Source organism: Choristoneura fumiferana, chromosome 24, assembly GCF_025370935.1.
Source record: "Choristoneura fumiferana chromosome 24, NRCan_CFum_1, whole genome shotgun sequence".
Taxonomy (NCBI): domain Eukaryota; kingdom Metazoa; phylum Arthropoda; class Insecta; order Lepidoptera; family Tortricidae; genus Choristoneura; species Choristoneura fumiferana.
The window spans coordinates 1,101,787-1,123,709 of NC_133495.1; the positions used below are offsets into that span (position 1 = coordinate 1,101,787).

The 21,923-nt window shown below is 36.8% G+C and overlaps 1 protein-coding gene across 2 annotated transcripts in view; it reads left to right on the forward strand.

Annotated features, from left to right (window-relative positions):
• LOC141441797 (uncharacterized) overlaps window positions 1–21,923 on the forward strand; it is a 67,873-nt gene that overhangs the window by 39,718 nt on the left and 6,232 nt on the right. For both annotated transcript variants that reach the window (XM_074106663.1, XM_074106664.1), the window contains exon 5: window positions 15,671–15,820. In XM_074106663.1, the coding sequence (XP_073962764.1) occupies window positions 15,671–15,820 (150 nt within the window). The remainder of the gene's footprint in view (window positions 1–15,670; window positions 15,821–21,923) is intronic.

A 21,923-nucleotide genomic window follows, 5' to 3' on the forward strand; every position in this document is an offset into this window, starting at 1 on the left:
GCGAAGCGAGCGAGCAAGACGGTTCGGAACAGAAGCGACTTGGATAGTTTAGGTTCAGAAGGCTAAGGCGGGAGCGCAGCGGAGCGTAGCTCCCGCCTTAGCCTTCGATGTTAGGTTTTTTTAATAGCAGCCCGGATAAATGACACTAGAAAAGTAGGTTGGATGCCATTCAATATGTTGCTAAATTAAGGTTTGCCAATCAATACATTTGACGAAAACATAAATGACATCTTAAAAAAAAATCCAGGTAATAATTTGCATAATAATAATTTATCGAATCATTAGTGGGAAGTGATATCAGTGCGAAACGTTGAGTTGGGAAATAACATTTCGCCCTAAATAAAAATATGGGATAAATAGTTTGGGAGTTAATAATTTGCTAAATAATTTTCGCCGATACATTAGTAAACCATAATGTATATTATTTATTTCAAAAAAGGTAACAAATATAGGTTAGATTCGTCTTGCCAACGAAAATACAAACTGAAACAAACAACAACAAATAAGTAACAAATTTGGAGTTGAAATAAAAAATACAAAAAGACTCCAAAAACCATCTTAATCATCTTTGCCAGTCTTGCAGCCACCATCACGTAACCTTGTCGCGAACCCCCTACCGTCGAACAGCGAACCCCTAGGGTTCGCGTACCACACTTTGAGAAACCATTTATAATGGATACCAAATTTCAAGTCAATTCGGTTATTGGAAGTGGGTGAAATTCGAATTAGAATATTGAATACAACTTACATACTAAGGACTAGTAAAGTAAAAGAAGTAGTCGAGGTGGGAAAGAGGGGATACCTCGAACATTGTAAGTTACATAAAAGCTTAAAAAACTGTCACGTTTAGACGCAATTTTAAGTCACATGTCGCACACGTGTTTGTGTACCCAAGTGTCGCCAGTAAATTGATGCCAATTTCCACCGGGATCTTATAATTTTGTACAATTAAACATATTATTACAATAATAATAGGTGTGAAACGTAAATATTGTCGTATCATACTTATCTTAGTATCAATCACCCTAATTGTTACATGAAGCGGTTTTATCAACGGTTTTGTCCACGGACCGGCAAGCGCAGCGTAGGACGTCCACCAATCAGATGGACGGATGACCTTTTTAAAGCCGTAGGTTCACTGTAGATGCAGGCCGCATTCAACCTAATCAACTGAAGGCCTATGTCCAACAGTAGACGTACTACATCTGATATGATGATGATTGATGATGATGATGATGAGAATAATAATAATTTGAAATAAGATTTTCTTGAAATGCCATAAAACTGGAAAGGATCCACTTGTTGACAAAGATAAAGAAACATCGATATTATAAAAGGATTAGTCAGTAAGAAGTATTTGCCAACAATTATAATGCCATATGGGATCAGACAATGTCAGAGGCAATTTGCTTACTGATTGTGGTCGCCTAACACGCGACTCGCATAATTGAAACTAATACTCGGGTGCGCACCAACTGCACGGTCAACCAATTAGATTCCTGAGCCAGCTGAGCAAAGGCTTCCCTTCGATACTTGCATTGCTCTCTGTTCACTGCATACAATTTAAGGGCAAGTCCTTCAAGAAGTAGTCCGGTTCATCCTGCCATCTCCGTCTAGCTAGACCTAGGTTTGCTAGGTCGCCTTTTCGAGTTGGTGGGCTTCCACTAATCTTAGTGAAGTAATTAATTAAGAAGTATAGTAAGTATATGCCTTTGACTACCTCGTGGATATCTTATAACCATCATCATTATAACAGCTGTAGGAACAGCAGCTGCACTGTAGGATTGTTGGGCATAGGCCTCTCCTATGGACATCTACATCGAATTAATTAATTCTGACCCCATGCGGTTAGTATGAACACGTCTGTAAAATTAATAAACCACACTATACCTGCTTTGCCTAAATTCTTTCCATGTTATTTTATACCCATACGTAGGTATAGTTATGATTTTAAACTTATCCGAGAATTTCAATGTTTTTTTTGGTGGCTGTCTACATTATTATCCTCGTCGGTTACTGGCGTTCTGGGAACTGCAGTCGCTTGTATGGATCTCGCTGAACAAAGCGAAATAAAGGTTTTGTCTTGACTCGCGTCTGTGGGACTAGGGTACCGTGCGGGTACGTGGAAATAAACGCAATGTTTAATATTTTTTTGAATGAAGACAATGAGAAACAGGATCTCTAGCACGGCGGCTTTTCGCCCAATGATCAGAGAAAAAAAAATAACTCGTCTAAAATATACGGAGCGGCATAAAATCTGGCCCTAATAGATATTTTTCTGTGTAGAGTGGGCCAAATTTTGTGCCGCTGAGTTCATTATCTTACCTACATACTTAAATACATATTAAACACCCAAGACTCGAGAACAAACATTCGTATTTTTAAAAAAGGTGGAGGTTCTATGTTCCAATGTTTTTTTTTTTTAATGTATGTTCGCCGATTACTCAGTCAATTGTGGACCGATTTTCAAAATTCTTTTTTTGTTCGAAAGGGTACTCTTCTGAGGTGGTCCCATTGTCACCAAGTCAAGATCTGATGATGGGATCCTAGGGAAATCGAGGGCAAATCTCAAGTTTTATAGGTACACCTATGGCGATTTCGGTATTTTTAGCATTGAAATAAGCATTTACATTCAGAATGTATCATTTGGTAAACTGGACCTGATGAAGAAGACCGTAGATGATCAATGGAACTCGTCAAAGCTAAGTAATGCTAGGTTGTCTATAAACGGTCATGATTAATATACCTAGATAAGCGACTAAGAAGGAGCTTTAAGTTAATGATTCTTTCGAACTGATCTGATGCTGAAGCCGGAAGGTAGGCAACGGAACTCTGTTATAAAACAACGTACCTAAGCCGTGTTTGGGCTTAATGGAATCGTTGTGAGATGTTCTTTGGCTACGAATCACTAAAAAGTGAGAAATAAAGAATTTTTCTTTACAAAAAAGTAAAACCGACTCAAAAAAAAACGTAGGTTGGAACCGACTACAAAACCCTTGAAAATATTTTTCTAGGTACCTACTAGCTCGAAGTCGGTGACTCAGCACGACCCAGCAGGATGGATGGAAACCCATAGTATGTACTCGTAGGTGAGGTAGACGACTATTGTTCCATTCCTGCTGGCTCGTGTTGAGGCACCGACTTCGAGCTAGTAGGTACCTAGAAAAATATTTTCAAGGGTTTTGTAGTCGGTTCCATTCTCCGTTTTTTTTTTTGGAGTCGGTTTTTCTTTTTTTTTCATACAAATATCTGCCCCTACGGTGGATAAAACACGGGACTCTAAGTTTCAATAGTTTCATAGTCAGGTTCTCTATGACTGGGCCGTCCGGTCGTCATATACTCATCACAAAAAAAGTGTGTTTCCCCGACCGAAGACTCATTAAACATACACCCTTAAACAATATTGAACTTAACACGAAGACTCCATTCTTAAGGCGTGCCGAGTGCGCGCGCACTCGTCATTATTATTTGATCAGTCCAGCCTTGGCTTTGTGACTAATCGGGAATCACAGGTCATTAGGTGGGCAGGCGATAATTCAGGATAACGACTTATATTTTAAAATGGCAACGTATCTTTGTATATGTAATTGTTTGTTGTATCTTTAGTTAATAGGTTGGGTATTGGGATAGGCTAGTGGGTTCTTTTCCTCGTTGGCAAATTTGATTACCCACTGGTAATACATATATTATCGAGTAATCTTTACCAGAGTAAGGCTACGTTTCCAACAGAGATGTGCGAGGCTTGGTTGTTACGAAATTTTCTAAAACTCCCCAAAGAATTATCTGAACATTTCTGTTTGTCTTCGTGTTTTACAGTCACCTACATTAATATCTGCCGTAGCGGAGTGTGCAAAAATATCTGACACGCCCAAGCGACACTGGAAATAGAGTTGTATAAGATATTTATGAATGCTTTGTTGTGTGAGACAGATATTGTTGCTGGTGACTATACCGATGAGGGCCACCTGCAAAATCTCATATCTCTACACGTGTGACTTCCATAAGAACATTTTTAACGCATTCACTGCCACCGACGCACTTATGCGTTTTCGAAACTACGCCCAGTGCCGCTGTCATAATTATTCGTACATTTTGAACGCACATGTGCGTCGGTGGCACCAGTGGAAGTCGGGTGGCAGTGAATGCGTTAAGGGCTGAACGCATAAGCCCTAATGAACGTAAATTAGTATTTGTAGTTAAAAAAAAAAAGAAACATTTTTTCATACAAATTAATTGGGCACGCAATGTATCGGTAACAAAGCTATCAACTGACACTAACATTTGCTGCCCCTATGAAATTGGTGCTCGAGAAAGTTAAAAAAATAATAAACCTCCATTAGTAAAGGTAATTGTTATATTTTTTCAATAAAACTGTTCTCAATAGTTAAAGCTATCTTTGTCAGTGCGGCGTTAACATTTTCACAAAGCAAACTGAAGAGTCAGAGAAGAGTGACGTAGGTCTTCGAATGCAGCTCGACGGAGTTAGTAAACACAACCTTCGCCGTGCCATTATTGTCATGTGGGACCGGCCAACCCGGTGGGAATCGATTTGTTATGGCGCCATGCCACTGATACGTTACCTAAATCCAGTGGCGGATTTATGTTTTTATGAGTGTAGGCCACTTTATATCCGCCGCCCTATGTAACTTTCTAAAATATTTTTTTTTGAAATCTGCCGCCCCTAGGCCGCTGCCGCCCCTAGGCCGCGGCCTATACGGCCTATTTATAAATCCAGGACTGCCTAAATCCCATTCGCGTGGGAATATCGAGATAAAAGTTAGGCTTGTGATTGATTACAATTCATTTTATGTTCTGCGGGGTAGTGTTACGAGTACCGAAGTAGTGCTTTAGATGAAGTGAATAATCGAAAATACAAACTGAGACATGGATGCGCAGAAAAACCAGAAAAAGAGACCAGCACTGGGAATCGAACCCAGGTCCTCAGCAATCCGTGCTGCGTGATATGGTTTCACGGGATACCCGTAAAAGTAACAAATTTGGAGGTGAAATAAAAAATACAAAAAGTCTCCAAAAACCAATCATAATGAAGTGAATAATGTTTTGTCATCGTATTTTGTCGGAAAAGTTCGTATGATGTATCTTGCTTTCTCAACTAGCTTACTGCATTTTACTGTTTTTTTTTTTATATTTTTTATTCGACAGGATGGCAAACGAGCAAGTGGGTCTCCTGATGGTAAGAGATCACCACCGCCCATAAACATCTGCAACACCAGGGGTATTGCAGATGCGTTGCCAACCTAGAGGCCTAAGACGGGATACCTCACGTGGCAGTAATTTCACCGGCTGTCTTACTCTCCACGCCGAAACACAACAGTGCAAGCACTGCTGCTTCACGGCAGGATTAGCGAGCAAGATGGTGGTAGCAATCCGGGCGGACCTTGCACAAGGTCCTACCGCCTGCAAAAAAAAAGTTAATTGAGAAAGCAAGATAAATACAAATGTATCCGGCATAATACGATGGTAAAACATTATTCACTCGATCTGTACTTCTCTACTCATGTTATCTCAGTTAACGAACATATTGACACAAAGCTGCCCATAAAGGCTTTTGACCTGTTTGCCCTATAAGGTCGAGTCACTATCAACCAAAGCCTAGATTTAAGACGCTTAGTGCGCATGCACCGAACTTCCTTTCACTGCAGTTTAACTGCACTATTAATGCTCCTAATTCCGTGAAGTTTAAGTTCAAAATCTGCAATCATATGGGTTAGCCGTTACAAAGTTAACAATGCACTTGATAGGGACGTTGCTATTAAAATCGTGTAGCTAATTTTAGCGGTATGTTGTTAGTTTTAGTTTATCCGCCGGCACTTGTAAGTTTGTCGCTGTACTGGCATTTTGCTGGTTGCGACACAGTGGAAGTGGCCCCTGCCAGCCGCTTAAATGAGTTAAATGAGCATTTACACCAGTAGTTCCCAAACTTATTTTTCTCGTGGACCACTTTCAAAATTTTACTGGTTTCGGTGGACCCCCTGCTGCTACATTTCTACCACATTCTTAAAGTCGCCAAAAAATAAAAATTGTGTCGCTTCTGAGTTCTGTCCAGTCGCTTGCCCTATTAAAATATTATCTGCTTAGTTAGGTACTTAAACAATGTAGGTAGGCCCTTATAAAAACTATGCTTACATTTTGGCTCTTTACTATCAAAAGCAGATAAATTTTCGTGGACCCCATTAACATCTTATGGACCCCATTTTTTGTTCACGCCTACGTAAACCCCCAGCAAGTCTCCCGTGGACCCCTGGGGGTCCACCTGGACCACTTTGGAATCACTGATTTACACGATATAATTCATGAGAGTTGGCTATAAGAATTTAATTTAATTTAATTTTATACGATAATTTTACTGATTGTGCTGAAAAAAAAACAAGTTCGAGTCCTCGCTTCCGAACCGAACCCTTCATTAGTAGAACGCAAATTGTAACTACTACCAGTCAAAATCAAGTTCATAGTCAAAATCAAGGTTCATACTGGTTTCTGATCAAAATTCGACGCAGTGCCTTTCTTTTAAACAAAACAACTACTCCGAATGATTGGGCCATAATTTTACTAAGTCAAAATTACCATAATGCATTCAAGACAGTGAGGATGAGCAAATAAGGACGATTTGTGAATAATACTATCTAATTTCAGATAAATCACTTGCTAACTAGTGTAGGTAGGTAGGCGAAACGTGAGCCGTGTAAGAAAATAAGGCTGTGGTCTTAGTAACTGACTGTCTTTGAAAAGTTCATTTGTGAGTTTCCACAGGGACTTGAATTTCAAGTATGCTATACTCAAATGTAGTTAACGAGGTAGTACTGAGAGAAAACAACGGCACGTGATTGGTTAGACATACGTCGCTAAAGTCGTTGATTGGCCTAGCTTTTAAACTAGCTAGTTGACGTTATTTATTACTTACTTTTGCCCGTGGCTTCGCCCGCGTGGAATTCGGTTATCGCGCGCTCTTCCCTCGGGAACTGTGCATTTTTCCCAAATATAAAGTAGCTTATATCACTCTCTGGCCCATAAAATATGTCTATGCCAAAAATCACGTCGATCCGTCGCTCCGTTTCGACTTGAATGACGGACAAACATAGAAACACACACATATACAAACACACACACTTTCGCATTTATAATATTAGTACGGATAATGCATTATTCGGATTCGCTTCGCCTCTTATAATGCAAAAGTTTTAAAGGTAGAGCCTCCCACTACCTTTACGTATTCGCTAGTATAATGGGTAAATAGGTGGGATAAAAATTAAGTTTATAATTTTTTTAAAGGCAGTATATAAACATAAACTACGCAAGGTGAAATCAGAGTCACAATGGGTACGGCTGTGATTCACTGAATTTCGCTGTTCTGTCATCCTTTGACCCATTTGACAGCCCACTTACCATAATTGTGGGCATTGTCACAAATAGCGGGAGCCAGCGGGTCATTTCTTTATTTATTATTTCGCATATTAGTAGGATTTGTGTGGAAATATTTTTATGTATAATAAATGTGCGATTTTCTAAATCATTGATTAATCGTGTGGTTTTTCGCCATATTTGCGTAACTTCTCTTTATATGTATAGTCGATTAGTCGAACAAAAATTCATTTATTTGACAGTTGTACGGCTTAAGAGTCGGCAGTACGCTCGCCGCTGATCGCGTTTTCATACAATAGTTATTTATGCAACTGTATCGTAATAGGGGTCCTTAGTATGTAGCTCACTGGTGCAATAAATAACAAGCTATTAGACTATAAAATATATAGCCTTGAATAGCTGAAAATTGTTTTTATCCAAAGGAGGAGACGGCGGAAGCAGCTCATTTCTTTCCTCTTATGTTAATTAGTGATTTCCGTTGTTCTGTTTTGGTTTTCTAAATCGCCCCGCTAGAGCTCGTGGCACCAAGCTCTCAGTCCGCCAATCCAGCGCCTCCGGCCACTCCAACGCTAATCGGAAAACTGTTTTAGCATTTCGTAACGCCCCGTGCGCAGACGCTTGCGAATTCGCCCGCCAAACGTTTAATTTGAACTTGGAACCTCTGAAGTTGAGGTTTGATATTTTTTTTATTTATTCTTGAGTGCCAGTATTTCAGATTGGTGTTTGGATTTCGGTGTTTTGATTTTTGGGCTCGTTTTGTAGTAAGCTATATTTTTTTATTCTATTTTTTTCTTATTCAAATATCACTGTTTTAATTAATTCTGGAAGGTCTAAGAATTTAAGTTATCATTTTTTTTTATTGTGAATATCTCAAATTTAAAATATTGCTTATCGAAAGTTGCCGTCTCGCTATTTTATAATGACAATGATGATGATTAAAGGTAGGTGCAGTCCTTTATAGATATGTTTATTTATTTTTTCAATAAACATTTACTGCCACGTTAGCAGCTTAAAGATCGTATTTTATACCTTGTAAGTACCTACGTTTGATATCGTTTTACGGTTTTTAAATTTCCAACTTTCAATTTACTACCGAGTTTTACGAGCAAAAAATCTATTAAAATTGTTAGTTTCAAATTGCCAGTTAACTTGTCCTGAGATAACGACCGACACAACATGAATTTCGTAATAGGAACGAGTGCTAGCTAGCTTTCTTAATTTTTTAATCAATTTAGTTCTGTTTATAGTCAAATTAATAATTTTATGTCGCACGTGTCGTATAAAGTGCTTTTTTTACTTTATTGTATAAATAAATAAATTAATATCATATACATTTGTGAAATATTATCTAACCAATGATGGAAACCGCATTAAAATCTGTTGTGTAGCTTAAAAGATCGAAGCGTTATATACTTACAGACAGACAGCGGGAAGTGGCTTTATTTTATACTAGGTACGTAAAGATAGAACCTCCGCGAAAAGGCGATAGTAAGACTAAAAAGGTTAAAATTGCAATAATTGATAGAACTCTTTTAACATTTTTTTTATTGCCTGAAAATACTTAATGAAATGGAGGAAAATACGATGTAAAATTTTCATTTCTCAGTCATGACACGTTTTGTCTGTCTGGGTCCGCGTGGGAACTATGGCCCAAGCCCACTTGTTCTGAGAGGAGGCCTGTGCCCAGCAGTGGGACGTATATAGGCTGGGATGGATGGACACGTTTTGTGCAATAAGATAGTATTTGCTAGCATCACGATATTTCTCCAAATTCTCAACTTATGAAAACTTTCAGCACTGCACTGCTTGGTTTGCATTTGCAGTAGGAATCGCATTTACATTTCTACGAAACGAAAAGTAATAGCTATTGGATTACCATTAGTTTAGTAAACAAAATTGATGGGAAAGGATTTAAAAACTTCGAAGTTTCTGTAAGAACTCGTTTTAAATTTAACTTTGTTTTAATTAAAAAAATTGTATGTAAACTCTTTATTGCACATAAAAATGAAAATACAGATACACAGAGGAAGTACAAGTTTTTATTGCTGGGTATCTTTTCAGCGCTGATGCGTGTGCTGACAAGCTTCTGGAGTAATGACCAAAAGCGAATTTCACGTCTCTTTTGGTAGTAGGTACAATACATACGCGAACTAACATCCCTCACGTCGTTCTAAGCCTACGAAGTTTGCCAGAAACTGTACGCTGTGGCATAGCGATCGCTATTCCGTTAATACAGTATTCCCTTGTACAAATTATTCAAGAACACAACACAATTTTCCATTGTTATCTGAACTCTTATTTTCAGTGTCACTTCATTAGTAGTACCTGCTACTACAGTCTGTTCAGGATAGGAATGGACAGAAGGAAAATAGGCTCTTTATAGTGCACGCTTTAGTAAGTTAGTCATTTAAAAAGTTTTTTTTTTAGTTTATAGTCCAAACTTAATTCTAATTAAAATATCGAATACATCAATTTTACTTTTATTTATTCACTAGCTGTTGCCCGCTACTCCGTTCACGTAGAATTCGTTTGTCGCTATCCCGTGGGAACTATGCAATTTACCGGGATAAAAAATATTCTATGTCCTTCCCCGGGACTTGTACTATCTGTATACCGCATTTCATCTAAATCGGTTCAGCGGTTAACACGTGAAGAGGTAGGTAACAAACAAACATACAGACTTACAACCTTTCGCATTTATAATAAATACATATTATACTAGTGAGATTAACTTTGCAATTTTTAATATCATAATATAAAAACAATAAAAAAACTTATTCTTTTTTGTTAGACACAGAAATGACTTCGTATAAAATACCTAAAGAGGCAGAGGTATACAACATCCTGTAAGAAACGAAACGTTTATAATATTATTAACTCAAGAAATATTCTCTACATTATTTATAGTTTTTAACCTCCAGTTTGGATCTAAATGTGACCTTTAATCATATACAAATATAGTTAAATTTTTACAACTAAAGCACTGCATCAAATTTGATGAAATTTGGAATGGAAAAAAGCTTGAACTTCATAGCAGGAACTACGAGTAGAAGCAGGTAGAGCAACCCACCTCTGGTCAACACGTATTGCTATGAAATTTGCAATTATTTTATTCCCGTGTCACTAACCGCCTGACACCCCCCCTCCTTAATATGTGACGTAATTTGTGTATTAAGTAAATTTTATTCCTTTGCTCAGCTGTTCGGATGAGTTCAACCGTCTAGCATAACTCTATCTACTTACATATTATTTAACAATTCACTTATTACCCAGCTGTGTGGGCATACTCATAGGCATTCTTCTTTTGATAATGAGGGGCCTTAAGTTGTAGTTCTGAGTACCAAAAGATACCTTTACTTGCCTACTATTGTTTGTTCAGGATTTCAGTGCTTGCCTAACTGCTCTCATTGCTCTAGAACAGTAGTTCCCAAACTTATTTTTCTCGTGGACCACTTTCAAATTTTACTGGTTTCGGTGGACCCCCTGCTGCTACATTTCTACCACATTCTTAAAGTCACCAAAAAATAAAAATTGTGTCGCTTCTGAGTTCTGTCCAGTCGCTTGCCTTATTAAATATTATCTGCTTAGTTAGGTACTTAAAACAATGTAAGTAGGCCCTTATAAAAACTATGCTTACATTTTGGCTCTTTACTATCAAAAGCAGATAAATTTTCGTGGACCCCATTAAATCTTATGGACCCATTTTTTATTCACGCCTACGTAGACCCCCAGCAAGTCTCCCGTGGACCCCTGGGGGTCCACCTGGACCACTTTGGGAATCACTGCTCTAGAATATGATAACGGTTTGTCTTCACCAAAAAGTTTGTTTAAATTAAACACAAAACCAAGAAACAAAGAAAATACGAACTACTTAATCCTTACCAACTGTTATCTTTAAACGTTAGCACTCAAAACAATAGCATGAAATTCAACATGATTGATTAGGCATCATGAACTAATTGCATTAAATTTAATAATCTCTACTTAACTACTTGAGTAGTTATTAAAGTAAACTAGGCCACATGATTTGCTTTGATTCGATAATTTTGTTAATGCCTCAATGTGACGTGCAAACATGTATGCAGTTAATTAGTAAAACAAATCTGTTTGGTATAAAAAAGACGCGATTTGATTTGTTTCGAAAATATCAGTACCTAAATGCATTCATTTATTGGATGTAGTAAATTTAAATTCTATTATTGCTTTGTAAATAACAATTTATAGAATCAGGCGTTACTTTGCGGAGGTTCATATCAATGAACTGAAACAATTGGGTACCTTTGCTCTCCCGCGACCTTATGATAGCTATGTTACGTACTTCATGTAGTTTTCATAAGGTCGCGGGTGAGCAAAGTAATTAATTCACTTCATTGTTACAAAAGTTAAATACAACAACAACAAAAAACATACAACACAATAACAATATTATTTTTTTTTGTAATAGAAACAGTTCAAAGCTTTATGAACTCCATAAAATTCAAAACGCAAAAACTAAGAACAAATTCTTCGGAATGACACACGGAAGACGCTATACATTTTCTTTTAGTCTGTGGTAATGCTAATGTCTCACTACAGGGCAAAGCCTCTACCCTGAGTTTCTTATTTGCCACGTGCACTCAGAGAGGTGGGCACAGGTTACCGCTCAGTGGATGCCCCGCGATGGCTATCAGCGCCGCGGCAGGCCAAGGCAGAAATAGTAGGATGACCTGGGCGCATAAGTGCAGACAGGGCGAGTTTGAAATCCAGGGCCCTAGACTAGATTTACTTATCCTTAGTTAGACTAGACCGCTAGCTAAGTCGACTAGTTATAACTCGTTTCACTACTCTGAGGGCTGTTTCACATGTCAGCCGAAAGACGTCCACTACTGGACATAGGCCACCCCAAGGCTCTCCACTCAGACCGGTCTTGTGCTTTCCGCATCCAACGCGATCCCGCGATCTTAACCAGGTCGTTCAGGTCGTTTTACCAACCATTGATTAATTATATTTGACGGATAAATGTGATGCCGTCTCCGTCTATTCGAACAAAACAAACAGAGACGGCATCACATTTAGCTGTCAAATATATTTAATCAATGGATGGTGAAATAGGTGGTAAGTTTCTAATATGTAATATGCGGCTCAGATATCTGTAACGCCTCCTGTAAGAAGTTCCTAACTACGTCGCGATAAATCTGTAAAGATAGAATTTGTGCAGCTGCAGTCAGGCTTGCTGTACAAGGTACAAAATTCCCGAAACTTCCAAATACTTTAGATGAACGCTATTCCGAGTACACGCTAATATGTCTGTATGTATATGTTTGTGGTACATAAATCATAATAACACTGGCACGTGTCACCAGTTCACATCTGTATATCGTGCAAATAACTTGCTCTCGTTACAGTTACGCGATATAAATAATAGTTACAATTGTTAGAGTACGTACATGTACAGCTAAATGTATGTTATCATATCATTGTTATGAAGTTTTTATGCGGAAGTTTTATTGTTTTTTAAACGAGACAACAATTAAACAAAGTGTTGTTATTTTGTTGCAATTGATTGATACTTTTTCACAGAAAAATCAGTGACATGTATAGTCCAAGGCATGAATATCTACAGCCATCCAGTCAAATATATCTTAACACCAACCTCCGCCTCCGTAACGTACATATATGTATTTATGACCTTGACTGTACATTGTGAAGTTAAGTTTCTGATTGTCGCGCGGAGAACTCTTTACAATATCCTCGTGAGTCCACGCGTACTTTATAAATAACAAATTAACACTAAGAATACACAGCCAAATGTACTTTAAAAAACACAAATTGTTCACTTAATAAAGAATTTTAAGTACGCAGAAAAGATATCCAAAATAAAACGTGACTACGTCTAAGGTCTTCAGTACTTACTTTACATTTGTAAAAACAGGGACTCATGAGAATAAAGATATTATTTTTTTTACTTTGTTCAGAGAACCGCTGAATCAATGATATTATTTTATTTTATCAAACCTACCTTTTACTATTTCTCTTTTGTCTCGTCTCCAATTCCGATAGGAACCTAACCTACCTATATAATAATAAATAATAATCAAGATAGTTGAACTAAGTTAATTTGCGTATAATTATAGCTATAAGGGTATTATGTTTGCTAGATACTGTCGTGAAACAAAACATTAACAGTTGCGATACTCGATGAATCAGTTTACATGAATAATGTTGCTATGTCTATTAAGATTCTTTGATAATACTTATATATAAAGCACTTGTGTAGCGATAGTTGCGGGCAATCGGTGGATGCAGGTGGGAAGCTGTCGTTCGTTATGGCGTTCTAAGGGGGAAGCCTTTTAACAGTAGACGGTTCTGTCGCAACATGGTGACACTCACACTTCGTTTGATATTGTTTATCTATGAATAATTAATTTAAAAGCGAATTATATTTTAACTAATTCAATTATTTTTGTATCACATTTTCAAGGGAGCAAGACTATGTCTATCACGCACTATGTCTGTCTATGCCTGAAAAAAGGGGGTAAAGAAATTGATGCCGTAGAAGTAGAATCAAAACCTTTTGTCCCGTACATACTCTGCTTATAATAGAAACAAAGACTGAATTAAATATTTATGTATATGCTTAGAACACGTGAATACATATATAATTAATAGATAAATCTCTCTCATAGAAAATAATTTAGACCAACAGTAGTGACGTGACTGTTGCTGTTGCTACCGTAATTCGCATAAATCTTACGCAAGTTTTTTGACAAACGAATTCCCGAGACCACAAAATCAATTATCCTACGGCGTTGATGCATTTTTTACGGCGCTGTTTACAATTTTAATCAAAGGCTCTTGAGTCATTGTTTTTAAAACAATACCCGGTGGCCACCGTTGTTTTCATTCTGCTCAACGCACACCATACCGTTTAATCAGCTGTCTGGGTTACCAGTTGTCGGGAAAACGTGCTAATAATTACGTACCTACCTATCTAGACGGCCAATACAGGTTTTCGCAAAAAAAATATACATTACTGTTTGTAATTTAGCTTTCAGCTGCTTAGGCACTGGTACGTATCCAAAATGAACGAGCTAGGCACGGTCAAGCTAAAAACAAGATAAATCCCTCCCTTCGGGTGTCAGGAGACCAGCTCACGGTCATAAAGCTTAAAATGTTTTTTTTTTGTGGTATTTATTATAACAATCGCGAATTCCCGAAAACCACCCGCGTGAATGGCCATGACATGACACTCAACGGTAATTTTTATTAAATGGCCGCTACACCTGACGGTTTTACAAATGGCGCTAAGACCCGAAGGGTTACCTACTTTAGTAGTCTCAGTACTGTGTCACTACCATTGATTCATAACATCTGTCCCATGTATTATTGTTAATTACAACAAAGTAGGTACTCAGGGTGCATATTTGTTTCGTTATCACTCATTGCGTATTCTTAGAATGTAATAAGTTACGTTTTGGATGGGGCATTCAATCAGTTTTCATTCCTTTCTGGTTTAGTTTTCACGAGCGAGAGCTCGGCGGACCAATTGTCATCTCAGTTCTTGTCTTGCAAATATACTACATTGTTTGTAAGTAATTAAGTCCATAAAGATAATCTGTACTAAGATATACACGTTATTAATTACAACGAACCATTAGGTACGATTTCTACTGGCCTCGTCAAATCCGGAGCAGATCGGAAATCGCAAACTCGCTCAAAGCCAATGATGAAACGCGAAACACGTGCGTGCTAACGCACGGGGATTTTTAAGCTCTTTGTCATATAAATTTTTATTATACTGAATTGAGAAATTAGTGTAATTATTTAAGAAGTGTTCTCAATTTTTTCTGTCTTACTGCCCTAAGGCTGCGAATCCACTAGACAAGTGCAAAGAAGCGGCGTGCGTTTAAAAAAAATGTACCTTTCCGAAAGCGCTGGTAGTTTAAAAAATGACGTGTAAAAGTGCCCATTGCGGCCTATTTACTGAATAAATGATTTGAATTTTGAATTTGAATTTTTACCAATAGGAAAAATAATATATCCTATTTCGCAGATATCCGATGTTAGCGTCTAAACAATTTACAATAGATATTATATCTGTTTTTCAAAATGTATTCACCCTTTTTTTAATAAATACCCAGATAGAACAGAATTCTAGAAAGAATTCTAGAATTCAAAATTCTTATATCTAGTACTAAATTCGTCTGCGAGAAATAGACCATTGTTAAAAAGCGAACTCGAGCTACCCATATCATTTGATCAATTCTGTAAATATGTACTTCTCACCTATACCATTTATTCTTGTCAACAGGTATTCCACCTCCGCGACATACGCTGGGAGCGTCCCCGGTTCCTTTCCAAGTCGTTCTTAGCGTTCGTGACCTTCAACCTTATCAGCTACTCGCTACTGGCTGCCGAAGTCGTCACCACCAACGTCGCCGATACCTCCGATGAGAAACGGGTAAGTTGAAAGTACTTACAATACGAGCATGTCAACATGTTATTATTGTTGAACACCGCAGAAAGAACAACATTGAATGTGTGTGTGGTTAGGTTAATAATAGTTTAACAAACCTATTATTAATAAGAAGTAGTAGCTGAAGAATGTTGTTTCAAGATAACCTTTTGCTCAAAAAAATATAAATATCTTTAACTCTTGTTGTCTTACCCCCTGTTTCACCACTCATTAATAAATTTTATATACAGATATCAGTGATTCCATCTCTGTTTGTTTTGTGATATCTTTCAAAAGTCAAAAGTGTTTTATTTGTGAAACATAGGTGATGGCCGCATAAATACAGAAATGTTACATTTTTTTCGTGTTGCACTATGTTTTGCCAGTTGGCGTACGAAAACATTGGCTATTAAGCCAGATCCTTACCTATTATATTTATATATTGAACATTAAATTAGATAGGTATACGAGAAAAAAAAACAAATTAGACAAAAACAATTACAAACAATTTAGGTCATCATTTAAATATTCGAGAACAGAATAATAGCATTTATTCGTAAGCAGGGTTAATAATTTACGTCTCAGAAGTGGTATTGGTAATAGTTTAAGTTCTATTGGTAAATTGTTATTTAAATCCTTATCGCAAGAGAACATACACTCTTACGCATCAAAGCAGTTTTTGCAAGAGCTGGGCACAAATCCTCCCTAAACTTTTGCCCCAAACGTTTGCTAGTGTAATTGGCTTTTTTAAACAACGCTGGATTATTTTTTACGAATATTACCACCTCCAAAACGTAAAGAGAAGGCATTGTCAAGATATTCAAATCCTTGAAATGCGATATACAACTATCACTTTGTTTAAGGCCGTGGCCTTAAATAAACTGCGTGCATTGCTCTGATACATCTTTTTTGGGCTTTGAACACCGCTTCCTTGTTTGTAGAATTGCCCCAGAAAATGATTCCGTAACGTAAAGTCGACGCCACAAAACCATGGTATGCAGTTATAACAGCATCAGGACTAGCTTGCTTTGCAAGTTTATAAAGAGCATAGGCATACTGGTTCAGTTTTTGGCACACTTGCTCAGTATGTGAGTTCCATGACAGGTGGTTATCTACATGTATTCCTAAAAACTTGGTAGCAGAAACTGATTCAATTAACGTCCCTTCATAATTACAGAAAATTGGAACAGGCAATTTTCGTTGATAAAAGTGCATGATTTTAGTTTTGTCAAGATTAATTAATAAATTGTTCATATTTAGCCATTCAATTATGTCCTTTATAGTATTATTAATTTCCATTTCATAATCATTAATATCATTACACTTAATAATAACAGTGCTGTCGTCAGCAAACAATACCATAGGGTGTTTGACGTGCCGGGGTAGGTCGTTGATATAGAGTAAAAATAGTAAAGGTCCAAGTACACTCCCCTGCGGCACTCCATACATAATTTGCCTCTTTTTAGATCGGTAAGCCTTTACATATTTAGTGTGTATACATATTTGAGAAAGTTCAGTGTATTGATCTCTATTGCTCAGATAGGACTTTAACAACTCCAAAATATTGCCACGAATACCGTATGCATTCAACTTTCTTAAAAGGATGGAATGATCTACATAATCGAATGCTTTAGTCATATCCATAAATACGGCACACACTTGACTTCGCTTATCTAAATTTTCTAATACTGGCTGCACAAAGTCATATATTGCCATATTTATGGATTTTTTTCTACGAAACCCTTTCTGCTCTGCAACCAGCAAACGATATTTCTCCAAATAATTGTAGAGTGCCTCGTATATCACCTTTTCTACTACCTTAGAAAATACCGTTGCTAAAGCAATGGGTCTATGATTTGACATATTCATTTTGTCCCCTTTTTTATATAAAGGTTTTACAACAACAGGCTTTAGCTTGTCTGGATATACTCCCGTTGAGATGCTGAGGTTAACAATGTGACTTAGGGGATGGGCAATTACATGCGATACCTGCTTTACAGCTTTAGTATTTATGTCGTCATATCCGACACTATTAGTGTTTTTGAGTGATTTAATTATAATCATTATTTCATGTGGAACAGTAGGTGCCATATACATAGATTGGCTGCAGTTAGTTTTTAAATGACATTGTACGTCACTGCCTTTGGCTACAATTTGGTCGATAAAAAAATCATTGAAGGCATTGGCCATATGTGTCGGATCTGTAATTATCACATCGTCTTTAATGAGCTTTAATATTGGATCTTTGGGGAATAGCTGCTTGTTTTTATTAATTACTTGCCAAGTAGCTTTTGATTTATTGATTGATTGCTTTATAAAATGGTCATTTTGTGAGCGCTGTGTGAGATTTAGTATTTTCCTATATCTAGTATTATAGGCTTTAAGATTATTTTTATTAACTTCATTAGGACAAAATCGATATTTCCATAGTAAAGCTCTTCTCTTCTTGCTACATATTTTGATCCCTCTAGATATCCATTTGGGTTTTATTGTACATTTAAGTTTTATTATTTTGAAAGGGAAGCACAAATTGTAAAAACAGGTAAAGGTATCTATAAACAATTCATAAGCCAAGTTTGCATCATTACACTGTAACACATCCGAGAAAGACAAACTATTCATACATTTCTTAAACAGGGCCAGGTTTTCTGAACTAAAATTTCGCTGTTTTACTCGCCAACAATTAATGAAACAGGTCTTCCTTACGGGGCATTTTAATACTTGAGCCGTATGGTCCGATAAACCAAGTTCAATAACTTTTCCCTTGGAGCCCCTAACGTTGTGTGCAAAATTGTCGAGACAGGTGCCACTAGCCAATCTAGTTGGTTCCCTGATTTCCAATTTGAGGTTATGATTTAGTAACAAATATTCAAATTGTAAAGTGTTATTACTTCTCTTTAAAATGTTCAAATTAAAATCTCCACATAAGACTACCTTTTTATTATTAGTGTAATCACATGTTTTGCAAAGAATCATATCTAATTTATCAAAAAACAACACTAGGTTTGATTGCGGTGTTCTGTAAAGACATATGATAACTATTCTGTGTCGCGTCAATTCAATCGCACAGCATTCTATTGAACACTCCAAGGAAAAACTTTTTATATTGTTTAATTCTTTATATTCATGGTGAGACTTTACTAAAATACATGCACCCCCCCTGCATTGCTTTCTAGAAAAACCAGTTACGAGCTTAAAGTTAGGTATAGTGACAAGACCTTCCGAGCCCGCCATCAAAAAGTGCTCAGTAATACATAATACATCAATAGGCATGCCTTTGGTGTTAAATTCCTGCAAGTATACCGACAGCGTGTCGGCTTTATTCAATAATCCGGCTATATTTTGGTGCAAGATATGTATGAAATTATAGGAAAAAAATCCAAACTACTTTTAGATTTTTGTCCGGTTTTTTTTATACCTCCAGTATGTTGTGGGAAATAGTCGGATAATTTCTTTTGGACCATTTTTATTTTTCGCCCAGTTGTTTCTAGCCCTTTAGTGGGTCGAGTACTATCCAAAATAAAATTTCCCAAATGGCATAAAATATTCGTCATTCCAAGATCATTGATACGCCCTGTGACGGCCGAAAACATGTCAAATGACAGGTCCAGATTCGAGTCAAAAGATACGTGTTTTTCATGATATTTAGCATTGCTTCGAAGCAGACTATTGAATATTTCTATCTTGGAATTGTAGATAGGCTTACCACATATATACGTAGGGCAAATAACAATAATGTTAGTATGGCTTATAGGGCATAAAACGTCAGTCATATAATTCACCAATTTATCATATTTATTTCGAAGCTTAAAACTTGAATTCACACTACTGGTACTGGTCCTAACAACATATAAAAAAAAAACCGGCCAAGAGCGTGTCGGACACGCCTAAAATAGGGTTCCGTAGCCATTACGAAACAATTAAGTAATATTTTTCTAAGGATTTCGTATTTTATACGGAATCTTCCAAGTTTAGGTTTTATACCTTAGGCTGCTATTTACTCTTAAACTACTAATAATTCTCAAGAAAACTTAGCCGTTATAGTTTTCCTTGTAAGTTTGATATATTACTTACTACAATCCTGATTTTTTTCAAATTTTTCCACCCATCGGTATAGATTTGGGGGGGGGGGGGACGCCCGATTGTAATGAAAATTTGTACTTTAAAGTTGACCACCCTCCCTACACAGCCCTACTACAGGCACAGGGCGGCCACGCCGTACAAAATACGCGTTCTTGAATCTACATAGGCACGACGACGTCTGTACACGCGTCAATGTGTGCGTAAGCTGCACAGGGCTGACTATTGCAAAACCGTATAGTACTATAAGTGCTACCAATGACATTTAAAGGTACTCATATGTAGGTATGGCTTAGATATGTGCAAATAAATGTAATCGTTAATCTTACCTATTTCGAGGGTATTCTGGCAAAACAGAATAAGTGCAATTTTTTTAAAGTTACATACATAGGCATACCTACTCAATGTTTTCTGCTTTATTTATCTAGCAAAACCGTAAAAAAAAAAAATATTGTGCACTTATCCGGTTCTGCCAGAATATCCTCGATTTATTTAAACCTACTTAAAATGTGTCTGTTTGCGTATTTTAAGCATTATTATTTTCAATTACAATAGATATACGTCTACAAACTTAAAAGAATCATTCGGTAGGTAGTTATTTCATGTATTAATCGCGTTAATTTCAGAAATCACTATTTATTTAGAAAAAGGAAGTAGGTAGGGTACCGTTACGATTTCGCAAAATGATTGCTCCCGAACTTAGTGCCGTGCGGCCGACATACATCGCGTCGCGCACCCGACTGCTTTCCTGCGGTTTTCCTGCAATCTGCGCTTGAGGGGTGGGGTAACTCGAACCGGTGCGGGGCGGAGCGTGGCCATTCTGTACGTTAGTACTATCACAGAGTAAGTACTATTATATATTCTGTGCTACAGGGTTTCATGTTTGGAAAATATTTTATTTAAGTTTAATATCCTATGTACCCATCAAAGCAATGATTAAATGATTAGGTGTAAACACTTACCTAGGCGTGACAAATACTTTGAAATACATAAAGCTACAACTCACAGATGCTCTAACATTTTATTGTGATTGTATTTTTATTATGTAGTTTCGTAACCACTGACTATTACAAAAAAGTGCTGCTTAAAAATTAGCATTCATTACAAAGATACACCAGATCAGGCATGCCCGGATTTTATCGTGGACAGTCTTTATTAGTAATAAGAAGTAAGCTTAGTAAGATGTAGGTATGTATTAGAAAACCTAGATGAGAATACAATTCGAAAGTACGGTTAGCATAGCATGCCCTAGATTTTCGATTTTCGTAGTAGTCCCCCAGTGTACTAATACTGGATAAATATAATCATAAAGTAAATCTATGATATTTTCATGGTTTCAGTGGTGGTCACCTATAGAAGTAATTACAAAGTACGCTATATTTTAATATATTATAATCATATTCTTGGTTAATGCTGTGTCATTTAATAAGAAAATATTTACTAAACCTATTATTATATTTTCAACAAGCCGAAGATTAAAACTCAGATCCTGCCGTCACAATTACGTCATGCCTCTACATCATTTGCATCTTATTTAAATACGGAATAAAATTAAAAATTTAAATATTCTCCCAAGCTTTAGAACTTCTTGGTAATGAAATAAGTATTTTTGTTTACTTGCACACTCTACCATTGACAATGCCATTTCATGTACGTAATTTAAAAAGGACACACAAAAAAAAATTGAGATTTGGGCACGTAATTTCATTTTTTAAGATTTTGAAAAAGAATATCGAATCTAGATAAAGACGCCTATTTTCGATTGAAAGGAAATTGAAATATTTTGAAGATTGTAATGAATTATCAAAATTTTTACCAGTCTTGTAGCAGACTACTTTAAGAAAATACTTTGAGTACGCTCTAACCGATCAATATGAACTTGGTACTGAGGAGTCTAAACCACAGAAGCGAATTCTAAACTACTTCTGACAAAGGAGTAAATTAAAATCTTAAGGGTCTGTGGACGCTTGAACGGTTTACCTATTCTAAGTATCATTCCCAGATTTTTGTAAGCTCGTTTACAAATATT